The 17,842-nt window shown below is 37.8% G+C and overlaps 1 protein-coding gene across 1 annotated transcript in view; it reads left to right on the top strand.

Annotated features, from left to right (window-relative positions):
• PLXDC2 (plexin domain containing 2) overlaps nt 1-6,541 on the top strand; it is a 257,288-nt gene extending 250,747 nt beyond the window's left edge. Inside the window, exon 14 of the mRNA XM_071428845.1 lies at nt 844-6,541. Coding sequence (XP_071284946.1) covers nt 844-960 — 117 coding nt within the window. The 3' untranslated portion in view covers nt 961-6,541. The remainder of the gene's footprint in view (nt 1-843) is intronic.
• The last annotated feature ends 11,301 nt before the right edge of the window (nt 6,542-17,842 follow it).

The raw sequence follows: 17,842 nt of genomic DNA, 5'->3' as shown, positions 1-17,842 counted from the left end.
AAAGCTATTCCCTTTGACATAATCTCAGAGTGGTCACCCAAATACTGAGCCTTACCTGGCATTAATTCATTTGAAAATAAAGATTGTTTAAAGCACTTTTCCTTCCTAGAGATATCATAATAATACAGGAATTTTTTTATCTACCCTAGAAAATAACTGTTTCTTTTCTCTGCTTATTGGCTGTTTTTAAAGCAGACACCCAAGATCCTAGTGGAAACTGGTTAGGACTTCTTAAGGCTCTCGTACTCAAATTTCTTAAGAGTTTAAATAAAAATGTTGCTTCTATTTGAACCATCAAAGTAAACTACTCAAGTAGAAATTATGGCACTTGAAATAGGAAGTCATTATTTTGAGAGTCCTGCATAAGCGTGCCAGAATTTCATCCTAAATAATTTTTTAATTAAAGTTCCTGTCAACTCTGCCACATATTTTCCCATGGCATAGAGTATATTGGAAAATTCCTCTGCAGAACTAGGAAGGAAGGGCACTGAACAGATTCTCTTGAGGTTAGTGGAGCATCAGTTCTTTATGTGACAAATCCAATAATCAGCCATTTTAGACAGGAGCTATTTCATCCTCTTCATTGCTAAGAGTAGTGGTAATTGTTATGTGTTTGGGAACAGTCATCCCCCGTAAATTTAAAAAGAGTTATTTATTCCTCTGACTTTTGCTGCTGCTGAACTGTGCCTTTCTATTCCTGTAACAACTACAGGGAGTGTGGTTGACCTCTCATACTACCCAGGTAGTATGAGAGGTCAAAATTGCAAGATATTGTTAGGTCTTTTTATTAACAATTTATTATAGTACCCCTCTTAAAAGTTTCTTTTTTTATTGCCATTGTAGCGACGTCCAAGCAGATGGCCAGCAATGAAATTCAGAAGAGGATCTGGACATCCTGCCTATGCTGAGGTGGAACCAGTGGGAGAAAAAGAAGGGTTCATCGTATCAGAGCAGTGCTAAAATTTCTGGGACAGAGCACCAGTACTGGCCTACAGGTGTAAGACATTTATTTTGCCTCTCTTTAAAGAAAAGGAGCCCTAAGCTGCTGTAGCCTGATAGAAAGAAGATTCTGGATAAACTTTGTCCAAGAAGAAAAACTATCTAAGATACCAGATTACTACTGCACAGTAGTTTTTGTTAGTGGACTGAGACACAATGGTTCATGCAGAACACTTGTCAGTGGACACCTACAGTATCAGAACCATGGCACAAGAGCCATGTTATTTGCTTTAGGTGTGGGGATGCACAGTAATCAGAAATATAATAAAGCTTTGGTGTGCAAGGGTGTTGCCCTTTGGTTCAAGTCTTCTTCTCTGTTATCTCAGACTGAGGAAAAAATCTGTACCATTCCAGTGCAAAGGGCATTGATCACAGTGTGATTGAGAAAAGTATCTTAAGACAGGTAAAGAAGAAGCAAAGGAATTTTCCAACATTTATATAAGCAGATGTGAAATACACTTTTCAATTCTTAATCGACCTGCCAACCTGAGTGAGTCAAAATGTAAATGCTTTCCAGGAATAATACAATGTTTCTTGTCCATTGCTGATTACTAGGCTGCTAAACAACTCATGATACACAGATTGGTAAGAACTGAAGACAGCAGAGAATTTTCATGATGGTGGAATTATTTCATGGGAGTTCACAATGATGTTTGGCTGATTTTCGATTTCAGTGTTCCCTAAAAAGTGAATTATCAGGTTTGTATTAAGGTGTATTTTTCATTTCTCAGCAGTATGTTGAAGTAAAGGCAACAGATCCTTTTAGCTGCCAGAGAGCTTATGGACCATTTCTTAGGCAATGGGGTAAGAAAAATAAGATTTAAAATAAATGGGTTTCTATTCTTTACCATTTCATTGTGAGTCCTTACTGAGAAGCACCATAGACTTCAATGCACCCCTTTCAGAGATTCAGATACAAGTGTTATTGAACCCTGCTGATTCATACAGTGGTTTTGTTTAATGCACATAGTAGTTGCATAAATATATATATAAATATATTTTTTTTTATAGCTAACACAAGGCGGGTTCTTGTGACTGTTAAGACTGCATTTTTGTCATCCAGACAAAGGAAATGAATTGCATTACTGCATATTTCCACTGAGTTGTAAAATAATCCTTAATATTAGAATATTTTTATGTTGTGTAGGGAAGGTGGTTCATATAGTTGCAGTCCATAAACTTTCTGCCTATTGGAACCATTCTTTCTGTAAAATTGACCCTTTCCCTCCCTGCCCAGGGAAAGACAACACTATAAATTCACACCATCAAAACCAGTTACTCCTTTCAGGGGAGGGGTTTATATACATGGAGACCCAGAGCTTCCTTGAGGAGGGGAAACCTAAATGCTTTGATGATCTGGGCCTGAGGTATTGAAATATAAAATTCAGGTACTGCATGTATGTTTCATAGCAGTCATTTACTATCAATTTATTTACATACTGTGCAAGGCACTTGAATGATTTTTAAGTGAGGCAGACAACATTTGTGGTTTTGGATTTTGACCCGTTTAAAAAAGTTGTAGATACCACCTTAATAGTACAGTTACTTACATTTCTTGATGCTTGTATGGCCTAAGTTTGATTACTTAATGCTGTTAAAAAAAAAAGGAAACATGATTTTTGTTATTTTGTTCAGTAAATACTACAATACTGTATTTTCTGTATTCTTTTGTTTTGGGTAACACATTTTTATTTTCATCTGGTTTGAATCATCTAGCATGAGATTGAAACTGTTCAAAAACTAACTGATATTAATCTGAAGGTACTAACAAACACATTGTTTCAAAGCCTGGTTAAAAACCTGTGGCAAGTAGTCATTTCCATTTGTGTGGGTCTGCTGAGCCCTTTTTCTAATAGGCTGGGTTTAAATTGCAGGCTTTTAATTCTGATAGCAATAACCAAATGTATGCACATATATATGGTGACACTCATTTTTATTAAATAAAAAGGTATCAGTGCACATCATGTAGGAATGTATTTGGTGTGCAATAATTATGATCAGTTTTACTGGGAATCTTGGAAGTCATCAGCTGGGGTTCTTTCCTAAAGAAGCAATTGTAGAGCTTCTGGAATCCTGTTTGAAATAATTTTTATTTCAGAGAACATCTTTGCAAATTATACTAAGAATTTGCAAAAATCTACATAGTACCGCAATAAGTTCAAAGGATGTTTCATATAAGTAAAGAAGATTTATATTATTATGGGTTTACAGGTCTGCTCTTCATCTGATTCACTCCTATTTTTACCCAGGTATGTAATACATATCAGGCAATGGAGCTGACAGAGTATTTGTGATATGCTTAGACAAATATATCAACAATTTTAAAATCTGATGTTTTGATTACTTTTTGTTTAAGGCCCTTTCACAGCTGAAGGATGTTTGTTAGTATTTGCAGACTAACTTACATGTTATACTACTTCATAAAATGATAGCAATCATTTTTTTTCATTTTTTTCCCCCTCATGTACTTAGTGGGAGATTTCAATGGTCTGCAGGGAGCATCATAGAGTACTTCTTCAGGTTTTTGCCATGATGTTATATGCTGTGGATTATAACATGAGGAGTTGCTGGGTTTATTCAATAAGATGGATAGGCATATGCTTATGTCTGATAAGAACTGCTGTCTGAAGAGAAAACCTCCTGCATACTAATGGATGTATAGTGTCTCATTGGTGTCTGCTTTGATATATTCTGTGGTATGTTCTATTTATCCCAATAGCAAAAGTTAATTAAGTAATCTGTTGCTGTTTTGTAATTCCATCTGGTTTTCTAATTTTTTAATAATTAAAATTGCCACATTAAAAATTATACAAACATTAATCTAGAGGTCTGATAAAATATTGAGATTAACTGAGAATCGTATTCTTATATTTTTATAAAGCAACAGTTTTAATTGCCCCAGACCAAAAAAAGTCATATAGCCCTCTCAGAAATCCAGATGAAATGTTTTTCAACAATTCATAAATTTTCATCCAAGTGTCTGAAACAGTGTTTCACTAGCGTTCCCAGTGGTCCTTCATTTGAATCTTACTCAGAAAAATGTTTGTTTACAGAGTCATTTATCCCAACAGTTATTTTAACTCTTAAACTTCCCTATAAATTTATTTATCTAATACTGTTTAATTATTGCCAGATGTGTCACATTTTTTTTCTTATTATTTTCCATTTTAGTGCAAACTGTTCCATAATGCCTAACACTCTCAGTACTCTGCTTCATCTCATCCTCCTCCACAGAGATAAAGGAAAATTTTAATTCTAAGGACTCAAGGCACATTACTAAGTAGCTTTCAAATCTCATTAAGATGAAACATTAAATCAGATATACATATATATATTTGTATGTGTGTGTGATATATATATATATAGATATATATATACATATCACCACACACAGAAATTATTGAAAAAAAAGAGACCCTAGAATTTCTAAAGCTGTATTCATATATTAAGAAATTGTGGAACTTCTGATGAAGTGGAATTGTAACTTCATTCACATGTGCATACTTATAAAGATGGGATTATTTAATTGCTTTCTATGTTCCTCAGTGCACCATCCTATGATGTATTGGAATAAGAGAACACAGATTTTCATCAGAAACAGCTATTCCATATTTTTCTCCTCTTTGCTCAAATGTTGTTGCACATTGTTGCATACCATCCAAAGCCTTTTCAGAAGACCTTTTTTCATGGACTTTTCTTCCATACCCATCAGCATTGGACCTGAGGGATGTATACACCCTGATTTATTTCTGCTCTGAGCATTCCCGTGAAAGGGAGTCAGTTTTCCAGAGAACACTATATTGAAGGGTTGGGTTTTTTTCTTATAATTGCCCTTCTCAATCTCTACAGCTCCTGCTGCAAATGATATAGATGTCTTGTAAGTAAAAACTTACTTCAATGCAACATTATAATTTAGCTTCAGATCAAGCTCATTTTACAACTAATGTGTGTGCTGGAATTCTGGGAGAAAAGATACTACATCACTGTATTTTGAGAAACTGTGGAAACCAAATTAAATTTGCACTAGCTGAGCAGAATATTTAGCTTTGCAAAATTCATCGTATTTCTTGTTCAACAGTGCTCAAACCATAAAAAAACTCACTACAAGAGTACCTGAGACAGCTGAGTAGTCACACCATTAGTTTGCCATTCAAATGTGGAAGCAATGAAAAAGGAAGCTGGTTTGCCAGTGAGCATGGAAGAGATATTCTTTTCTGTACAGTGAAAAGATGAAAAGAGTCCCAATGAAAACAAGAGAATATTTCTATATTCTATTAGAGAACCTCTTGGATAAGCAAAAGAAACTGTAAATTGTAACACACATCATTTCATTTGTATAGGATCTCTAAACAAGGTTTTTCAAGCAGTTGTCAAGAGCTGGCAGATTTTCACAAAGTAGGTGGATGACTAGAGCATTCACAGTAGCCCATGTTGGATCATGGTCCAGTTCACAGATCATCAAAGGGAATTTTTGCCTTGAGTGCATACAGTGGAGAAAGCAATGGCTGTGCTATCAGTTTCTGATGCTAAGCAAGGAAGCTTTGTATGAAGACAACATTTGACATTCACATAGAAGATATCTCAGCTGAACAAAGTCCACAGTGTTAGCCATGAGGAACAGAACTGGAATAGATCACAAATTTGGCTCAGATCAACAGTTTTGATCTCGGGGAATTTATTACCTCCAGTGAAGAGAAAAACCAGCAGCATGCACTGTGGTTCAGAGTAAGACCAATGGAATTCTTACACATGTGCCTCTGCCTTCTTGCAGAGAACTGCTTGAAGCCTAAAAAGCTCCAGAAGTAAATGCTACTGACCAACAGGGTAGCCTAAATCCCAATTCTCATGTTTTAGACAGAGATTTTAAGAACTGATACCCACTACTCATGTCTTTATGGATGTAATGGTACATTGGGTTTGGGTCTTGGTTTTTTTGGAGTAGGAGAAGGAGAAGGGAAAAATGCAGAAGAGAAGGAATTTCAGTATTCCCAGATGCTCTAAAGGCACAGACCTTATTTACAGTCTTGAGAGCATTGATACTGTGTGCCAGTGGCACTGAGTTGAAACACATGAGGTCTTCCTTCATGCCAGCTCTGTAATTTTTAACTAAAAAAAAGTCATCAGAACAACTGGCTTCTGTCTAAATCTACATGAGTCTATATCTCATCTCATGGATGGTTTATGTCATTCCTTAGGGAAAAAAGGCCTGAGCCACAGGCAGCATTTTGAGGTGGAACAGTGTGCCAGTGGTGTTTTATCAGAAGCCAAATGTGACAAAGCAGGACGTAGCTTGTGTGGAACTGAGAGAAACAAATCAATTTAATTTTATCAGAGCAGCCAGCATCCCTACGGCTGGAGCACGGATAAAATATTCAATTCTGAGCTGATTGGACTTGATTGAAACAATATCATAAATCTAAAGCTGTCCTTTAACTATCAGTGTATTGTCAAATCTTAAGTGATTTTCTTGACTTTTTAATTTTTTATGGGGAAGAAAACACTTGAGCATGCCAAGTAGAATAAAGTATCTTTCTGACAGGAACAGTCTCATCTCTTGATGCAGTTCTTTCCCAACCAGAATAGTTGCTCTCCTATTAACAACTCATTTTAGTGGATCTCATGATGACTCCAGAGGACATTCCACACTTTTTGACACAATTCTCTTTCTCTTGCAAGACTTTTCAATACCTATATCCTGCCTTACATTTTATCCTTTGGTTCTTCACCTCTGACTTAACTCTGCATTCTCACTACTTCACTTTCTTTTACTCCTTTAAGCTCTGATTTATGTGTCATCGTGACCACTTTTAGTGTCACTCAAAATAAGCCTCTATCTGAAAAAAAACACCACTTGATTTCTCCTCTGTATGTGGGTTCTGGGTAAATAGAACTATTTGGAAGTAGATTTTCCTGTTATTGACTAGATTCTGTCCACATGAATTAGCAAACTAAATACTGAATCTCTCAGAAAGGTTTTGCTTAGACATTTTGGTCAAGCAAAATTCTAGTCTCTTCAATGAAAAACTTGTCCCAGATATTTTTTAAAGCAGTGAAAGGACTTTAAAAGATAGACCTCAAGACATTACATCCATTTAACTAATAACAATAATTTAACTAATTTAACAATAATTACATCCATTTAACTAAACAGATAATTTTACCCAACTAATTAATATATATGCCGGTTGTTTCTATGGTCTCCAAGAATATGGTGTTTAGGGATATTAATTAAACTCTTCCCATGCATTTTGCATTATTTCCTTTGGTGTAGCTCTTACTCAAAAAACAAAAAGACTATTTTGTTAATTGCTAATGTTAGCTTGAAAGAAATTTGGTTTATTGTCTGCTTGGGTGGCACAGTATTTCCTCAGACATCTAGAAGCTGTTAGTAAGAAATATTACTTGTTCCTGTCTAGCTTTTTTTGGACTGCTGGTTTTATTACTAGACTTTTTTTTTTCAGTTTCAATAAAAGTTGTTAAATTTTTTTTGAGAAGTAGCAAAAGATACTGTAATCTGAGGGTCAGATTTGACTAAATATCATCAATGTGGTCTTTTATTAAAGTTTTTCACCTTAAAAATTTCCAGCTCTTACTTGATTATGAGTACATCAGGATTTCACCACTGTTTTTGTGGCAAGCTGAAGCTTTCCAAAAGAAAATGGCATGCCTTTCCTGGATATGTGGGCATTTTCATAATGACCTGCTCCCTGAAGGAATCCTCTTCCTGGAGAGATGAGTGGCAGTCTAGGCTTACAAAGATTGTGATCAAAAAAAAATAATTCTGCAAAGCACAAACTCTGCGTAGCAGTGCTATCAATGGATGGAATTACTTCCACCTGGGACCTGACCCCTCCGCAGCCCCTCTCCAACATGGGCTGTGGGCAGGGTGAGGGCAGGGCAGGAGATGCTTGAAGGACTGCAAGTGCCGTTCATCCTTGGAAAGCCAAGAGGCAGTGGCACCTTGCTAAGGCTTGCACTCTCCATTAAACAGCGTGACCTTGTGCCAGCCTCTGCCTTGTCAGTGCTGAGCACGAGCCAAGGAGCTCCTCAGCAGTCTCCAAGGTCATCCCTGTGTGGGGAGCACAGCCTTTGTCTCCTGCAGCCATGCACACACAGCTTGCATGCCCTCACCCTCACCCACTCCTTCCAGTTGCTGTCAACCATGCATTTTGAGTTTTGAGTGCTTTCTCAGAGCAAGAGCATTCTGTTACCATGAAAGATGACACAAGTGGTCTCGCTCTGTATCTCTGCAGCACGCTTTGCATCCTGAGGTGAGGACCTGACAGATCCCCTCCCAGAATGCTCTCCTCCTCACCTGCAGTCCAGGTGAGCATGTCAGTGAAAGGTGACAAGTGCTCAGAGGTTATCTTGGCCTGCAGATTTCTGCCTAGAGGGAACCAGACCTGGCAAGAAACCTGGGGAGTTTGCAACTGATTGATTGCAATTTTTTATATAAGATCAGTTTTTTTTATATAAGATCAATTTTTATATAAAATCTAAAAATTTTCCTAAGAATGTAAATTTTTTGGTCTAGAGGTGTCATTGGAAATTGTAGAAGTAGCAAGCAGTTTCAGGTCATGTCTGTGTCTCAAATATACAGTTAAATCAGGGATGCTAGATTCCCACAGTCAGCAAGATGTGGATTTTTAGACATATGCTGTTACTTTACGAGCAACAGACAGGGCATAAGACACCCTTGCACATTTATGTTATGTCATTTTTCATCAGCATCATCCTCAGGAATCCAGTTCACCAATATATAGATTTAGGTATACATTTCCCTGGAAACACTTTCTTGCCTGGAGCTGATGTGAAAAAGCTCTGGATCACAGTAAGATGTTCCCCGACTTGCTAGGTGCCTTAGCAGTGAGGAGAGGTGAAGATTCCCACAGGATGCTGGGGTATCTGTGATAAGCATCATGAGCAATAAAGGATGTGCAAACACATATGCACAAAGCAAAGCCAAACTTTTCTCCCTTTCCTGCAGAACAGGAAATCGTGAGCAAGAAAGTAATGAAATCAGATGAACCCTTCACTGCAGAAGCAATGAAGTGCTCTGTGGAGGGTAGTCTTGCTGTCATCTATTCTAATGGTTTAGAACAGTCACCTTGTACTTTGGGAACTAAATGATGTATGGAGCTTTTATTTGCCTAGTCCCTGTCTTCTGTCCAACCACTGCCTGTTGCAGACTGGAAATCTGTCAGCTTTCCACTTCTAAGATAATGTATAAACAACCCAAGGTTTATAGACACAGTTGTTTTAGTAAAAGTTCTGTCGCCTCTCTCTACATTGAATAATGATGCATTGGCTTAGAGAAACTCTGAGCTCTGTGGTTTTGTTCCTTCTTTCTCCCTGCAGTGGATATTAATAGTTGAACAGCATGCACAGAGCTCAGCTGAAGTACTGCAAATGAATGTCAATCATTACATGTGATAATGGGAAAAGAATGAGTAAAACCATGCTTGGAAAATAAATATTCCTCATCTTCTCTACTAACACTCAAATATTTTCACAAAAATTGTTATGGAATGACCCTGAGTATTAATTAGAGGGCAGTACATTTCATCTGAATAAAGGAGAAGTTGCCTTTCATTTTCCATGAAGCTATAGTCATAGTCAGCAGCCCAAAATATGAACAAAAGGCAAAACTTTTTCATTAGGTTTCAATATATGAATGCCTACCTGGATTGATAGTATTAGTGTTCCCCTTGTTGACTGTATTTAGCATGCCACTCTGTTGTGCTGTATATTTTTAGTAAAATAATTTAAAATATTTTGAAATTAATTTCCATATTTAATTAATTTAATCTTTGATATTAGCACAAAATCCACTGCTAAAGTTTCAAATATTTCAAGCAAACATTTAGTAATGGCATGTAAATACTAAAAAACATATAGGTAAAAATCCCATATACAAGCATCTTTTTACAGTTATTACTAAGAAAATGTTCAAAGGGAGGAGGGGAAACAACTTGAGTGATATTCAAATATACTACCAAGCATCTTCCTTCATTAATCATCCCACTGACTGCAATGGCTGAATGAAGGCAAAGGTTTAGCTCTCTTCTACTGGTATTAAATTGGGATATGCAAGCCATAAATAGTCATCACTTACTGAAGTGCCCAAAACCAGAGTGTTTCAGCTGAACAGCACCTCCTAGGGAGGCAAAGGGGTGCACACCTGGAGAGAAAGAGGAGAGATTAATATGCAGTCACCTTATTGAAACTTGTGCATACCCAGATCATCTCAGACACTGTGCTGTTTGCTGCTTTCTTCCTTTAGAACAGATACATCAGCTATGGTAACCTGCAAGATGCCTTCCCCTCTGCCTCTGCACAGCAGCCAGTCTTGTTGAAGTCCACTGCTGCCAACAAAAACTCCAATCTAACAGAAAAAAAATAAAAAAGAAAGGAAAAAAAACAACCCCAAGGCTCAGCTAATTCTGTGCAGCATCTGAAAGATTTCTGAAAAAATATTAAAAATATTTACCACAGTGATTAGCCAAAGGGCTGGGTAGGTTTGAAATGAGAATTATTGGATGACATTTGCATGGCTTTCTGGAAAATAAAGAACAGATTAAGCATCTGTATCAGAGAAGCATTACAGCCTAAGTGGAGCAAATACCATGAAAAACTGCTCATAAATATAAGTGCTGCTATAACAGTTGCTCTTTTCTTTTTCTTTTAAGAGGTTATGTAATGCAATACACAACTTTATTCAGGATGAAAATTTCTGTCATGCTCATATATGACTTAAACAGAGACACAATTCCTTTCAGGAAAAGCTTGCCAGCAACCAGTGAAGTTCCCTGCATTGAAGCACATGCTATTGCTTTAAAAGGGAAAGCAGAGATCCAGCTTACAAAGAGCATTTCTGATCTGATGACTGTGGTCATCAGACAGTGATGAGGGAGCATGTTGCTCTGGAAATGAGCATGTCCTCACAATGACTGCCAGTTGGTGAAGTGCTCACAGGAATCTTTAACATGGGAGCAGCTGACTGCTGATCATCAGAGTGGGCAAAGGCAAGGGGCTGGGCTTCAGGAGGAGGGGCACATGCCACCAGGTCACCTCAAGGGTACAGCACAGCAGAGGCCATTAGCCATCTCTGCTCTTGCACAACAGAGACAGAAACCCAGCAGGAATATGTTGTATTTGCAGGGTGCCCCATGGCAGGAAGGAATGATGCATCTGACTCCATGTTCTTAGATGGGTAATTTATTATTTTATAATCTATATTATATTAAAGAATACTATACTAAACTATACTAAAGAATAGAGAAAGGATACAGACAGAAGGCTAAAAGATAATAATGAAAACTCGTGACTCTTTCCAGAGCCTCGACACAGCTTGGCCGTGATTGGCCATTAAGCTAAAACAATTCATATGAAACCAACTCACCCACTGGTAAACAATGTCCATACACATTCCAAAGCAGCAAAACACAGGAGAAGCAAATCAGATAATTATTGTTCTCATTTTTCTTTGCAGCTTCTCAGTTTCCCAGGAGAAGAATCCTGGACAAAGAGATTTTTCAGAAAATATGACGGTGATAGGTATAAAATGTGATCTTCTCATGCTCCACCATTTCTAGTGATGGTGATGGTGGTAGTGGTGGTGGTGGTTTGACTGCTGGCAATGCAACACTCCTCACTTTGTTACTGGCCTCAGAAACCCACGATAAATGGCTCTGCAAAATCCAGCTCCCATTTATATCAGTCAGGATTTACCTTGGTAAGATTTGGATCCCTGCTGCATTTTCAGTATCAACCTTATTTGGCATAGCAGTGGAAAAATAGCACAGGAACCAGAGCAACCATACACAAAGCAAACACAAAAAAATGCGCTTGAAAGAGACTGAGGTGAATTTCCCACCTATTTGAAGTGTCTGTTCTCTTTTTTTTCAGTGGTAACTGAAATGTTCAGTTTGATAAAATCTCCAACATGAAAGTTCCCACACCCTTAGGACTCTTAATAGAGCTGAATAACAAAAGTAAAGAAAAAACTGTAAGCTGTTCTTGTACCTGAAGTGCTTTAAAACCTCAGAAAAATAATTAAAAATGCACACATACAAGAAACCACAGTAAGTAATTTTAAAATCCATATTCTTAAGTGAGCTCCTAGAATCAAGTCAGCACAACCTCACCCTGGTAAAGTCACAGATACCCTGCATCATGTACCCAGCTAAAACATGTCCATCTGACTTGAAGCATGGGCAAAGGAAGCTTCTATCTCCTCACCTGTTACCATGGAGCTGCTGTAACCACGTCCTTTATCGCTCTAAGTTTTCTACTGCAAAGCCAGAGATTTCCAGTATTCAAATTTTTCTTCTGTGCTTCTATGGGGAAAATACTACAAACTGCAAAACACAGCCTTATATCTGGAGTGCTAGAAAAAGCTCCCAGGATTTAGGAGAGTGAGCAAGCTTAGCTAGGTGAGCAAGTCTAAGACAGGCAGATAAATGAACACAAGAGAAATATGGGTGGAAACACCAGAAAAGAGCAGTGTCTGATTCCCTAAGAGGCTCAAAATCCAAGTGCAATTTGAACAGCAAAACCAGGCATTCTACATATTCATACTTGCAGCATTCTTCATATTCATACTTGCAGATGTGCCAGAAAGTAATGAGGTGTACAGGACAGCCCTGGGAGGAATCCTGAAGTACTGGCTACAGACACAGCCAGACTTTCAAGACCCATTGGCAATGCATTCAGTTGTTAGTAACCCAAGCAATGCTGTTTCCCAGCATTGTAATCAACGGGCTAGTCTTTTATCTCAACATTAAAAATTTCAAAGAAGAAAGAGCTAATCTTTCATTATAAGATTTCCCTAGTTTTGAGCAGCAAAAAGTCACTTTATTTCTACTGTTCTTAAATAAAACTCAAACTCAACATTGCCAATTTAATTTTGTTAAAATGGTAAATGAGTGCAAGATAGGCTAGTTAGTACTTGAATGAAGATCCATATTGCAGCACTGGGTATTGCAGAAGTTGTTTCCAAACTGTAGGCAGGAATCAGAGTACTAAAAATAAATGGAGAGATGGACTTCTAATTCTCTGGGACTGCTGCAGTGATGGCAAATGGGAATTAAAAAAAGTAATCCTCTTTCTCATTTCAATAGAACTGGAAGTGAGATAATGCATCTGGCCTGTAGATTAATAAGAAATGGGAAAAAAAAAAAAGGCTGGTTTCATTTTGGGACTTACAGACAGCTAAATAAATTTCTAAATTAGTTAGTTTACCATAAAATGGATTCTCTCACTTTAGTGAAATGGAACACAGGGGAAGAAATTTATCTGGGAGGAATTCAGTGTAAGCTCTTGAACTCAGTAAAAGCTTCTGGAAAAAAAAAAAAAACAAACAGCTGAAACTAACTTCTAAATCTACTAATTAAAAAAAAAAAAAAAATATATATATATATACACTTTGTTTCCCAAAAAGTGGAGAGCATACCAGGCCAAACTCATATTGGTAACTGGCCCACATCATGGATTAATATGGTTATGTTAAATTGATTATATTGCCAACTTAAATGAGATGATCCACACAGCCAAGGCCCTGAACCAGTAGCTCAATGAAAAAAAGAGAAAAAATTCTCTTAAAAATTATTTACCCTGAACTAACATAGAGTCATAATACAGATTTTTCTGGTAAGAGTGCTACCCATATACTTTGTATGGTAATTTAAAAAAAAATGGTTTATGATACATCAACCAAATTGTATTTTTGATGAAGTATTAGCCCAGAAAAATCACTGCTGGACCTTGAAGGTCTGTGTGGTGGTTTTGCTCCCAATACATCAGCTCCAGTAATGCAGGTCACATAAGGCTGAATGCTGATGTCAGAGGTCTGGGCAGGAGTGTTGTTTTCCTTTTCAGCCTTGAGTAATACCTGTGCATTTTGATTGCCCTCGATGGATTTGCTCACATCTAGCACTCCTCCAGGAGCTGGGCTGCAGGAAACAATCTGCTGATGAGGTGTGAGCAGGGCTACATTCCAGCTTGCTCACTTTTATTGCCTTGACAAATTGTGCTGCCTGGAGCAAAGCGATAATTACAAACCCATCCTACTTAACCATATTTATTATTATATAGATGAGCTAAAATATGGAACCAAAGCCACTGAATAAGAAGGGGTCATTTTTATACAAGACCTTATTATGACCTAGCCCTACTTAAAACAATAAAAGAGACAGGACAAGCATCATACACTATTAATAAGATTTTCAGACAAGCAGAAGTAACTGGTATATCCCGATGATCTGATTCATGAGATGGACCACTAGGATCTATAAAGTCTAATAAATGTGTGGAACTATAACTTCTCTTCTTTTATCTGTTCACTTTTATTATAAGTGAACATTTCAGGCTGAGCATTTCAGGGTGATTCTGTATTGCAATTCTCAGGTGCTAAAGTCTAAAAATCTTTGGACATATTGTTTATGTACATTATATATAAAGCTACAGCACCCAAAAAAAGGCAGTCTTGATTGTTACAGTAATGGAATGCAGGAAAGCACTAATTTAAGTTGGGGCTTTTTTCCAGTTCACTAAATCTCAATAACAAAACAATATTCTGTATAACAGAACAGTGGTTTCCCTGTTATCTTACAAGGTTTTTAATATGTCTGCTTTATTTTTCTGCTTTCCTTCGTGCTGTTTTCAAAGTTCTATATAAACATCAGGGAAATGTAAAATACTGTATCATTCTTAACCTTCAATTTCAGAGGAAGATGGAGATTTCATGTCATGGCCACTATAAAATGATGATTCATTGAAATTCAATCATATGTATGTTGTAATACTGATTTCTTTTATAGCTTTCTTCAGGCATCTGCTAGAAGATTTATAGCGTGTGCTATACTATTTTCCAGTCCTTCAATGTTCTAATGCTAAAAACTTTCTGACCTTTAAAAAGCCAAATTTGAGGGGCTTATCGACACTTTGTCATTTCAGCTCATCATGTTCCCATACTCATCACTATTCTTCTTCTGGAAATACCTACATGAGTGTGAAAATCATAGTCAAGGTTACTTTACTTCTGAATGTCCTTCACACACACATTTATAACTCTTCCAGAATGTCAGGGAATTTTCTTCTCACTATGGTATTGTTCCTTTCTTCTCCCTCAGGTGTTTCACACATTCATATATCTTGATGTAGGCTGAGAAGTCTGGAGGTGCAGCCTGCCCCTTATTGTGCAGAAAGCAAAACCACAAAGTGCAGATAATGATATGAAATGTGCACACACCTCTCTCATGGAGCCTTGCTTATAGCCTGCCCTGATTAAACACTGCTACTGCACTCCAATTAATGTGATTGCTGATAGCACAGGTACAGCTTGGAAAAAATATCTCTTGCAGCCAAATGCTTGGTGATTTAACATGAAGTTAAGAAGTGAGCACATCTCAGAAGAAGAAAACAGCACAAATCATGTCAGTGTGATGTTCAGGCTAGCCATTCCTCATCTTTAGTATTCCCTGAGCAGCAATCTACAGTAGACAGACAGATGTAGGCAACATCATATCATATTCTCCCTAACAAAATGTTCCATAACAAGGGAAGCTTCCTACAGCTGAATCACAGGGACAGATCTCATTGAGCTATAGATTATATATTACCTGAGATGTCTGATTAGGGCCAGTCATTTAGACATAAATAAACAACATCTTTTCAGTTTTAGTTACACTTAAGGGCAGCTGCTTTCCTCAGACTATTTCACTTGATAAGCAGACCCATTAAAATCAAACATACATATGCACACACACAAGAACTCCTTTCTAGTTATTCTCTGATCTGCCTGATGATATTTGTTTAGTCAATTGATTTTTTTAAAATTGCTATGCTGTAAGTATCACTCATGTTAACTTACATGACTGCTTTAATGTCCATTTATAGTTTATTATTTACAAACTAAGATATAACAAAGCTGGCATCTTTAGTGAGGCTGCATGGTATTTAAGCAGCTGTCCTGCAGTCACTTGAAACTTGATAAACATAAGAAAATTTTGGCTTTTGTAGCTTTGAAGATGTGTTTTGGGGGCAACAGGGAAGCTGCCATACCTCCTGACAGGATGGAGCTCCCTAGCTCCATAAGCTGCTGTGTGAGTGATTTTGCAGCAGCCTTATGGGCATTTTATTACCACAGCAATTTTTTCACTTCACTCAACCTGCTGACTGCAGCATCCTGGCAGAAACAGTCCCAGGTAGCTTAAGGCATCTAAGTCATTCAAGAGCAGTAGCACTTCTGTGTGCTATGGAGCAGAGCAGCTCTTGTCCTCATCCTCTGACACAGAACAAAGCTACAGCCAATTACAAAGGCCCCTCTACTCTTGTGCACTTATCTATGGCATCTCCAATGGCCAGGGAGGGGAAGAGAAGGACTGCAGGTCACACATGGTGGGGAAAGCCCAGCACTGAACTGCAGCTAAAACCCTCTATCACCCAGGAATCCTTGGACCATAGAATCACACAGGATATATCACACAGAGTATAGTGCAGCCTCAGAGGCCCAGAGTTTGGGACTCATCAGTGCCTTCTGCTTAAACGTTGTGGCAAAAGTGGCAACTTGCTAGAAGCATAGAGTTCACTCCAGTGCACAGATTTTGGTTTCTCATTTGCTGTTCTTTTCCTTCTAATTCAGTATTTCACATCACCTTACTGCATTAGTACCCAACTACTTCTCTTAATGTTATATAAGTTTGTAAGGCAAATTCTCAGATCATAAGTCATCTGCAACTGTGTTGAATTGTTTCTGTCATCCATTAGCTTTTAAATAATTCATGTCTTTCTCCATTTAGCTACATCCTTTCTCCACCTCATACAGCATCGTTTTCACCTTTTTTGTCTGACTTAGAATAATATAATGCAGGACATTTAAAATAATTTACATTGATTTATTTTCTTCAGCAATATATTCTTTCTGCTTCAACAGGCAGCAGAAGTGCTCCTTTTGTTATTAAAGCAGAACTTGCCATTGGCATTGTTAGGAGCCACTGAAGAAAAAGCTTTTTTTGTCCTTGTTCTTTTTTACTCCTTGCCCTCAACAGTTATATTAAACACTGCAGATAAATATCAGTTCAGTGCCTACATGTTTCTGAATAAGCAGAGTGAAAGAGGACAAAAAGACATATTTATCAGCTTCTTTTTGCAGAAGGCAAAAAGGGAATTGTCTTTGTTTCAGGAAGAATAAGGATTGTCTCAAAGGTTATCTTTTCCTTTTGTCACAGCTGATACCATGATGAACATGGTGGTTTCTACCCTGGAGAGTCACATATAGCTGATAAACACAGCCAGATGACAAGAAAAAGTACATTTAGTGGCCATTACAGATCTGGGAGATTTCCATGCAATTCCCTGATTACCCACCTGTTTCCTCATCTGTGATCCTGGGAAAATCATCATGCCCTGACCCCCAAGGGGGTTCTAGGACAAAGAAACGCTGTCCTTGCCATGCTGTGGATGTGGCAGCAACTTAACTCTAGGGGCTTGCTTTAGGAATGGGGGGTAAACAGCCCCTGTTAAACATCCCAGCTTGTCCACAGTGCCTCCCTGCATCGATGGGGGCTCAGCACCTTGATCCATAAGAGTAGTGAAAGCAAGGCTTAAACCTCCCACTCAGGTCACTGAGAAGAGAAGCCTGTCTGAAAGACTCCATTTTGGCAGCACTCCTAATACACTTCTGGGCAGTCATCACAGAGCAAAAACAAACATAGAGAGTTAAAGCCTCTCATCTTCCTGATGTACACAAAAACCTTTAACCTTTATATTCTTACCCCAGCACATAACTTTGTGTGGTGGTTTGACAGGAAATGTGTTTTTTCGGGATGCTGTGTTTTTGGCC

This window comes from Agelaius tricolor, unplaced genomic scaffold (genome assembly GCF_023055355.1).
Source record: "Agelaius tricolor isolate 1412-34295 unplaced genomic scaffold, bAgeTri1.0.p SCAF_6, whole genome shotgun sequence".
Taxonomy (NCBI): Eukaryota; Metazoa; Chordata; class Aves; order Passeriformes; family Icteridae; genus Agelaius; species Agelaius tricolor.
This window is presented reverse-complemented; position numbering and strand designations above follow the sequence as displayed.